General features: G+C 36.3%; 1 protein-coding gene across 1 annotated transcript in view; it reads left to right on the top strand.

The window, feature by feature from the left end:
- ACVR2A (activin A receptor type 2A) overlaps positions 1–9,961 on the top strand; it is a gene marked incomplete at both ends in the record, with an annotated part of 29,467 nt that overhangs the window by 4,833 nt on the left and 14,673 nt on the right. Inside the window, one exon of the mRNA XM_029087142.1 lies at positions 8,737–8,760. Within this exon, the coding sequence (XP_028942975.1) occupies positions 8,737–8,760 (24 nt within the window). The remainder of the gene's footprint in view (positions 1–8,736; positions 8,761–9,961) is intronic.

Raw genomic sequence — 9,961 nt, 5'->3', positions numbered from 1 at the left:
GAGAGGAGAGGAGAGGAGAGGAGAGGAGAGGAGAGGAGAGGAGAAAGTGATGTGCATCTGTCACGTGGCTGAAGTCATCTGTTACTTTGGTGGTTTAGAGGTGCCGATGTTTGCTATCCACAAAAGCAGAAAATTAAGCTTTACTTAAATAACCTTATCTCCTTTAATTGGTATTTGATGAATGTATGAGCAATTACTTGATGTTTTTACACATCTGTGTGTTTTGGAAGAGGAAAAACAAACACAAAGCTTCAGAAGGCAAAGACAGTGTTGCTTGGCCAGCTGTGGGAGGTTTGTCCTCCCACATAGTTAAATGGGCTACTCATCTAAAAATTGTGTACAGCTGCGCTCAGGTACTTATGGTTGAGCTTTATTTAATGCCTAGCTTAAAAGTGGAAGGAGAAATGCTAATTGATAATGGCAATTTGCAGGGAATGGAAAATAGTAACTAGTAGAAGCTTAGCTATTTAAAAAAAAAGCCAACATGGAATTGGGATAACAGGGATCAGTTAAAGGGAATGTAAAGAAAATCTTCAGTTGAAGCACAGTTCCAGGTCTTAGCTTAGCTCATGGCCTTACTGTGAATCCCCTCGTCTTTTTCCTCTTACTTGTTTATGTATTTTTTGTTTTCTCTTAAAATGTTTCAGTTTTAGCAGTGTTCCTGTCTTAAAAAATACAGAGAGATTGTGGTCTCCAAATGTGAAATGTAAACTGACTGTGTGGTATCAAAACAAATCTTTTTTTGAGTGCGTGTGCACAGTTCCTGCTGTTGTCAGGCTCCAGCTGATTCTGTAGGTGTAATTAATGTTCATACTAGGATTCCTCTTCCTTCTGTTATGTCTGTGATTCAATTGAGATGAGAAGGGTTTAAGAAAAGAGTTAAGACAGCAAACTCTTCAGACCAAAGCAGTAAAGATGAGGAAAACGTAGTTGTGGAAATGGAGAGACAAACAACTTGCCCAGGGTGCCCCAGCACTTGGGTTTTTTACAGTAAGAATTGAACTTAAGCTTCCTAACTCCGTGCAGTGACCACTCAGCTAGAATACATTGCCTCTCATACAATGAGGATGCCATTTATGATTAAATAAAATTAAACTACTTGTTATTTCTGGTAGAATTGCATTTTAAAAAGATTTACATGTATTTACTCTGTACTGCCAACTTCTGTGGTCTTTTCAGTGTTACTGCTTGACTTCAGGGTGTTCCAGGAAGCAGCATTGCCTGTGGTTGATAAATAAAATAGTTTTGGTTACAGTTTTGTAGTAATAGATAAGAGAATTTTCGGGGGAGGCAGTGGGCATATGTTCTTGCCAAATGAAAAGAACATAATTTAGAGGGAAAAAGTATGTTTCCTGTCCTTGCAGAAAGTATTGCAGATCATCAAACTTCGTGCAATCTGTTAGCATAATTGTTTCATCCATCTCAATTTTCATGTATTTAGGACTTTACATCAAGCTAGTAGTCTTCACTGTAAGATCAAATTCAGAACTGCTAGTTGTGTGAATCATTTCACCATGTAATTTGCCTTCTAGACTTATTTAGAAAGAAATAAAGTAAAAGAAAGAAATTTACTTTAAATAAATTAAAGTAAGTGGATAAAGTGATAGAAAAGGGAGCAATTATTAAATATGTGCGAGATACCAAGAACTTGAATTTTTGTATTCTTCCTCCTCTTTGTTGCAGTTTTTTTCTTGCATGGTTTATGTTTGGTACAGGAGTGGACACGTCATAAATTTTTTAATAAGTAGGGTAATAACCTGTTTTGTTAATGCTCCGATTGTATCTCTTGGGATAAGTATATGTTGGTGCTTGAGCCAGTTATGGTGTAATAACATTTTCTTATCTTGTGGTGAATAGGCATTAAGGTTTGAAGTGGAAAGTCAGGAAAAGCTACTTCTGCCTGAAAAACTAAATGAAATTATTATGGAAATAGTATGTATAAATATTCTCCCATATGCAGCAGAGCAGTATTTCCTCACTTTAAATTTGATTAAAGCTGATTCAAACAAGAGGCAGAGGAAGCAGGAAGAGAGGGAAAAGTATTAGTGGCTTTACAACCACGAAACAAACATTTAAATATTTACACAATTAATATATGAAATATTAATATTATAGTAAATAATTAGGGCATGGGTAGAGTTTGTCAGTGAATGGATTCATTTCTAAATCTTTATGTAGTGGATGGTAGGATGTAGAGCAGACTCTAGAAAACAGGGATTTCTGTATGTGATACAGATGAAGGTTATCTCATTTTATTTGGTTTATTCCCAGCAGTACTTAGGTGCAGTACACCTGGTACTAATTTTTTTCTCAGTAGAAATTAAAGGATAGATGAGGAATAAGCAGAAGGTAAAAAAGAGAAAACACTGAAGAATGAAAAATTTTGGAAGAATTAGGAGAAGAAGAGATAAGTAACTTTAAAAAAAAAAAAAAGAGAGGGCAAAAGGGAAATAAATTGCTTGGAATATTTTAAAAAAGGAAGAAACATGCTAGAAGAAATTTTGAACCTGTAGTACAAACATCTGAGAAAACACAAACAACTTCATTTTCTTGGGAAAATAAAATTGTTTCATGATATGTGCACATATCAGGTGAGCAGTTCCTGCACGAGCTGAGCTCACCTCACAGCCCCGTGGATTAACTTAATGTTCCATTCCCTTTGAATATACAGCTAATTATTTTAAAGTTTCCTGTAGCAGAATGACTTTCCTATGTTTGGAAAGCAGTAGATATTTTTGTTTGCTCCTGACATGTTTGATTCCTGCTTTCTTACCAGTATTTCAGTAGAGGTGGAGGAGGCTGAGACGCTCCTTGCCAGTGCAGGGACCCGTCCTTGCTCCTGCTGCTCCCCTTAGTCTTGGTTTACATGCTTCTTTGGCTCTTGTTTGTGCTGTTAACTGGATGCCTCACTTGATTGTGTGGGGTGCTATCTAGTTAAAACTGCCAAATTTTATAAAATCTCTCACTCTCTAAATTCGTAAATGAGGTTTTTTTTAAAAATGCAGGTTTGCTAAATACATACACGTGTATGGAAAAGGGCTTGAAAGAACTACTTCATTTTCTTACTTATATTTGATTTAATTGTACAGCAAACATATATCCATACATCTGATCAAAGTTACAAAAAAGTGATTACTATTTGAAATATTTGAATCTATATTTTTATGTAAAACGAGTCACACCCAGTTAGTTTTCACTCAGGAGCACCAGGTACACTGAAAATAAAGCACGACCGTCTTTGAAGAATTAGGTGTAGTCCAGATTTCCCCACAGCATCCTGCTAATATTCCTGGTAGAAACACAAACGTGGATGGCAAGGAGTTGCTATGTTATGCTCATTTATTTTTTAACATCTCTTGAGCTTGGGCCAGAGTTGTCAGTCAATGCTAATTACAACTGTGGTGTTACCTCTCATGTCATCTGATAGATGGGACCATAACCTATTTTATAGCATAACTGACACAAGTAACACTTTTGGTTTTTTATCAGTTCACAGAGCTGTGGCTCCCAACGTTTTTACATCCAGAATGTGCAAAGAGAGGTTAACCTCTTGTACTTCTTGTTGAGTGCCCGAGTTATGAATATCTTACTGGATCACAGAGTTGCTTTTTTTGTTTTGGTTTTAAAATAAGAGTCATATGTTGAGAGGGTTGGGGAAAAAAAAGCTTTACAGATTCACATAGTGTCATTTTTCTTCATAACCTATTTTTGTGCTTTCTTCTGAAATGTTTGAACTTTACTTGGGTCAAAGATGTTTCATTTTTTTTTAATCACTAAGCACAAGAAAGGCCTCGTCTAGGCCTGTTTGGTGTGACCAGAAATTTAAAAATTTGCAATGGACAGATCCCATCTATTAAAGTGGCCATAAAAGCAGGCTTAGCTGCTAGGAGCTACCATTTCTTTTTCTTTTCAGAGAGGAGGATTATATAGATGAAAAATATGACTCCATCTTCTCCTTTTAACATCTTATATATCACTTCCTTTAAGCTTTTCACCCCGTGTTCCCTGTATTGAGCACAATAATCTTTTATGTTTATCATTTTGGGGGTTTATTTTGTCTCATATGGATGAACCTCACTGGCCCTTTATGTATAGAGAGCATCCCATGTCTTCAAAGGCGTGTGCTATGTGAACCAAGAATTAAGAATAATTGAAGCACATATATAAATATAGATACTGATCAGATCATCTCTCTGGTCTCAGAAGTTTATTATACATCAAAACCACTCTGATTTTGGTTGTTGGCCATTTTGGTGTGGCTCCCTTCACTACCATACCATGATAGTCTTTCTTCAGTGTATCTTTTCCTGCATCTACCCAGGTATGAGTAGATGTTTGTAGCTATGTCATAGATTTGATATTTCAGTTTTGTCTGTAAGAAATTAGAATTGAAATCAGTATCACGTAATGTGGGGTGAATAATGATGAAGAAGAAAAATCTGTAGCAGTGGCAGATTGAAGACATATTCTGAACTGCTGACCGCAGGTCCAGCTGCATGGGTAGCAGTGGAACAACAAATTCTGTGTTGGAAACTAATAGGAAAAGGACATAAAACAAAACAAACACTGCTCTTTGCTGCAGTTTTTGACCTCAGACATCTGGTCTAGTCCATCAGACCTGTGCCAAGGAGTTTGGTGAGCGTATGTGTGTGTGTAACTCAAATGGTTTGTTTTCAAAAAGTAGTTAGTAATGGGAAAAATGTTATGGTTGGCATTAGAAAATATTTTCATTTATTGTTTTTATTTTCTAAGTTAACTTTTATCACATCAAATAATCTCCTCGGGGCATTTAAAATTTCTGGGGTAGTCTTTATCCCTTTGCCACGCTAGGAAAATTATGGTTGGCTGCTGAAGAAGAATGAAGAAATTAAATAAAATGTTCAGGTTGTTCCCATTTTTCTCTTCCAGCCCCTTTTTTGTTTTTTTTGCTTCTTGTTAAACATATTTTAATAGAAACATCGTAACGCCTGAAAAATGAAGAGTGAGAATGAGAAAGGTATTTTTCCAAGGACTTATTCCAAACCTAGGAAGATTATTAGCTACTTGAAAAATATAGAGAGTTGAAGGCAGGTGCTTGTATGAAATGGGAGAAGAGGCTGATCAACAAAGAAAAGCTGGAGCTTAGAAAGAGGAAGAATTTTAAAAAAAACCCAAAACCCAACTAAAAATAGATAAAGAGTGAGTTAGCGGTTGGGACTAGCTAAGAAGGAGTTAAGGTTGGGTACATACCAGTGGTTAATGAATGGTTAACATCATGTCATGAGTGGCAGTGTTGGTGTTAGAAAGGAATAGCTGAAGGATCTCAAAATTTGGACTGCTAGATGTGTGCATAATTTCACATTCTCCAACGCTGCGTTTCAGATCTTCAGGGCTAATAAGCATTTATTCTGTAATTGCTTCCAGTCAGTAGCTGGAGTGACACGGGAGGAAGATCTGGTGCTGTCCTTTGGTTGTGGTACTGTGAGTGAGCCATGATACAGTTGTTTAAAGGAAAAAAAAAAAAAAAAGAAAAAATAGGGATACTGTGAGAATGCAGTAGGAAAATTTTTATAGATAAGGAGTCTTTAATGTGCAGTAAGTAAATAGCTTGTAACTTTGTCTTTTTTTTTTTAAATTCATGGGCTTTTATAATACAAGTAGTTCCTTAAAACCTTTAACAGAGGGAAGAATTTGTATGACAAATAATTGAAAACCAAGTACATAGTGATGCATTCTTTTCCAATGCTCACTATACAATCACATGCCCACAAGTTAGCTTTTTATTATTTTTTAAAGTACTTCCCTGAAGTCTCAGTTTACTTTCGGAATGAGCTACCTCCATTTAAATAAACCATAAATGCAGCTGTGTTTTGTTTTGTTTTAAATCTTCAAGAGGTAAGAGAATATAAATCCAAACTTAAGGTATCAAATCCTGAATGGCAGCCTGAAGGGAACTTTATAATTAAAGTACAATTAAAATTTAAAAGAAAAAAGAAAGTTTCAGATTTATTTCTGTAGTGAACTTTGAGCTACTTTGTGCTTTTGCATTGATTCAAGCAAAGTATTGTCTTATAACCTCTCTGCTTTCCATAATCTTTTATATCACTAGATGGATGAGAATTACACATTTCACAAGGCAGTGATTGACAAAAATAACTCGTTTTACCTGACGTTCTCTGAAGGGGTTGAGGGACTGTGGGTGATGCCGTATGTGTGGTACTAGTTAGGAACAAATGAAGGAATCCATGCAATTAATTTTGGACACCATGTTTCTAATGATTTTTGTTGACATGTTTGAAGTTCAAAATATAGCTGTGGATAGGCCAAATGTTGGGAGAGACCACACTGCTTTGGTTTTTTTGGTTGAATTGGTTACAAATATCTCAATCATTTCCCTAATCCCTGATAAAACCTTTAAAATTCATTTTCAGGCAGTTAGGAAATATACTAATATTTCCTAATTAGGAATATAAATATAATATAAATAGGAAGTTATGTGTTGATATATACAAGTGTGTGTACATCATAGCTATTTTGGGGGGGAGTGGGATTTAATTGCTCACAATTTTTATTTATCAGAGTTTTATTCATTCCTGAAATGAGAAAGCACATATCTGCATTTCTGTACTGGCCTGATACTGCTTAAACTGGTGATCCTTTGCATTCCTAATGAAAAGGCTGAGGTGGTAGTTTGGAGTCTGAAGGGAAGGACAGTGATTTAAAATCAGAAGGTCTATGATGTGCATAAATCTCTCTTTGAAAATTCTCATGCATGTCTAATTTATTAGTGTTTGGGGGAAACTGATCCCCTGAAGAGAGCAGTGAGAGGCACTTTGTCCGACTCTTCTTCCTCAGATTTTTGTTTGCAGTTTCTCATTACGATAAGAGCAACAAGGTTGAATTCCTGTATCTTTTTCCTTATTTCTGAGGAATTTAAACAATTCTCAGGAGCTGGAGAATTTTATTAGAAAATAGGCCTGAAAAAAATTACTTTTTTTTTTTTAAAGCCACAGGAAAGACGTTTGTTGAATAACTATTTCATCCAAGCAATGCTTTTTAATGTTTTTAACAGTTATTGTCTATTCTTTGACTATTTGAGTTAGTAGAAATATGAGAACACGGGTATTTCTATTCCTCTGCTTAGTAGCCATTTCTTATCAGATTGAGTAATACTTTTATTTTGCTTGGCTGCTGTTTCAAGCAGAGGAATATGGGGAGCTTGGAGGAGGAACTTCTTTCAGTAACTGTGCTCATGGTTTGTGGACTTAGTGCTGCAGGATCTTACTTGTAGTTTATCTAAGTATCCGTGGAAGAGCTGTCATGCTGCTGGAACCACCAGCTCACAGAGATGTGAATAAGATTATCAGCTACTCTGAAAACCAGTTTAAGGGTTTGGGGTTTTTTGTTTAGTGTGGTTTTGGTTTGTTTTTTGTTGTTTTGAGGTTTTTTTCTGTTATGATGTGCCCCAAAATATTTGCAGGCTCTACAGGTCCTGCAAGAATCTGCTTCAGACTCTTGGGATGGGCATTTTCCTCATCTCTGCTGGTCTGCTGACCCATGGCGAGAGGAGGAGGAGGAGGAGGAGGAGGAGTGATCCTGTTGGGCTCCAGTGTTCTTTAGTGCTCTGTCCGTGGCAGCCAACTCTCCTAGAGTATTTATAAATCTGACTCCCAACTAATCTAGCCTTCAAGAAATACTTCAGCTCTTCTATTATTAATTATTTAGATAATGCTAAGTGTCTACTAGACAGTTTTTAAGTGCAGAGGAAAAGCCTCTTGTTGGCCCTACACCCTGTAGCATCCTAAGAACATAAAGACAAAGGGTGAAGAACAGGATGATTGCTGTTACCTGGCAGCTGAATACTTCAAGAGTTTGAATTTCATGCCCTTGCAACATCTATCTGGTCAAATTATAAAGAAAATGGCTGAGGCAAAAGTACAGGAGGAGGAACGAAGGTGTCTCAGGGCTTCTCTGCTTGAGTGGCAATGAGAGTGTTCAACCAAAAAGAGGTGAAAGTAGCACAAACAAGCGTGTGTCACTAAAATGTGTTTTAAGTGTCAGTAACAGTGCTTTGGAGTTTGGTTTTTATAGAGGATTTCATTCCACAGTCTGTAAACTCATGTGACTTGTTTGAAAGAAACTTGGATATTGTAATCTCCCTTTATATGTGCTGGATATCGTGTTTTCAAGTTCACTGCTTCTAGTTGCTCTTCTGGCACGCCAGATTTATTGATTAAATTTCATAATATAGACTTATATCTATGATGACCTATTTGTTGATGAGGTTTAGTTAGAATTTAAGCCATTCAAAAGTCGTCATTTTCCACAGCTAGCCACTAATTACAGTGAATTTTAAGAAATACAACAGTGCCCTCTACTGAACAGCTGTGAGCATCACAAGAAATGAGTTTGCATAACTTGTGTTCGTGTCTTAATTCCCTGCATGTGTTTATATCCTGTTTTATAGTAACATGACTGTTTATACACCTCTAATGGACAATTCAGATCAATTCAGGTGATGCTCTGTATAATAATCTTTATTTTTGCTTCTTTCTCTTTGCTAGCCTATCAGTGATGGACTTTTCTATTTTAAATGATCTGTTCTTAGTACCAGAAAATATTGCTTTCCCCATGAGTATTTTACTTGTTAATTCACAAACAATTTATTTTGTCTCTTCTCTTGTAAGCTGTTTTTTCATCCCTTTCTTGGTATAAATAGTAATTTCTTTTGCTTATGTTTTTTCCCCTCTCTACAAGCACGCCTTTCATATAATGATTGAGGTAAGATGCATTGATGTTTGTTCATGGTTATGGAACTTTCTGTGGACATGTGAGAAGTTGTTTTGATATGAATTACATTATTTTTTTTTTTTTCAGTGTTTTGGATAAGAAATTTGTAAGCATGCTTGGTTTAAAAATACAGATCTGTTGGGATTGGTAATAAAATACACCAGGCGTAGTTGGTTTGTGGTTCTTTAACTACAGACTGGCTCGTTTGTGTCACTGTCACCCTCGTGCCACGTGGTGTGAGCGGTGTAAGGGCTCTGCTGGTCCAGTGTTTACTGGTTTGCCCAGTCTCGGGCTGTGGGAGCCAGCCAGCTGGCAGGGACTGCCACTCTCGCTCTAGTGAGTTGCCCTGGAAGTCATCTACACATCCTGCCCGCTTCTGTCCTGTCTTCAGATATCTGTTGTCATCGTTTGAGGTGTGTGGTCTTCATCTTGTGATTCAGAGTGATGTGATGGGGAGCTCAGAGAAATAGATTACCTGAAAAAAAGAATTCTTTCACTCCTAACTCTCTACTTTGACTTTTTCACTGGCCAGGAGTTATTTTTACTCGTATTAAATCACTGATACTGCATGTGAAACCACAAGTAACTGGAAACTGTTAATTCAGAAGTTTGGTTATTATCACTAGGCTTTTAAATAGAATATTGAAACACTCAGGATTTGAGTTGTAATATGAATGCTTCATTTCCGTTGTCTCTATAGGTCTCTAATTAATAGCTGAAGTATTTTGTAAATGTAATTCAGAAGAAAATAGAATGGCGCTATTTAAATATTTCCCTGACTATCTTGCATCTGTAAAGATTTATCAGCATTCCTTCTATTATTGTATAATAGAATATCCTTGTGTTACTCTTTTGCTTGAAATGACATCATTTCAGTTAGGGAAGAAGCTGAAATATCCTGCCTATGAGGAACTACTTTGTTTGTATTACTTTGGGGAATATGCTTGAAATGCACAATAAAATAGAGGATTTTGTGGAGTGAAAAAGAGAAAAGTTGTCACCATTTCAAAAAAGTGTAGTTTGATATAAATCATAGAGTCTGTTTTAGAATAATTATAAAAATTAAGAATTCTGACTCCTTTTACTGTATTTGGATTTAACTTTATTGATGATTTGGTTGAAAATGAACCAGTCCCAAACTAAAAGGGGAGGAAACAGCCAAGACAGTCATCAGACTCTTCCAATGAGAACT

The sequence above is a fragment of the Antrostomus carolinensis genome, unplaced genomic scaffold (assembly GCF_000700745.2).
Source record: "Antrostomus carolinensis isolate BGI_N321 unplaced genomic scaffold, ASM70074v2 scaffold11390, whole genome shotgun sequence".
Taxonomy (NCBI): domain Eukaryota; kingdom Metazoa; phylum Chordata; class Aves; order Caprimulgiformes; family Caprimulgidae; genus Antrostomus; species Antrostomus carolinensis.
Note: the sequence above shows the minus strand (reverse complement) of the source record. Positions and strands in the feature narration are given on the sequence as shown.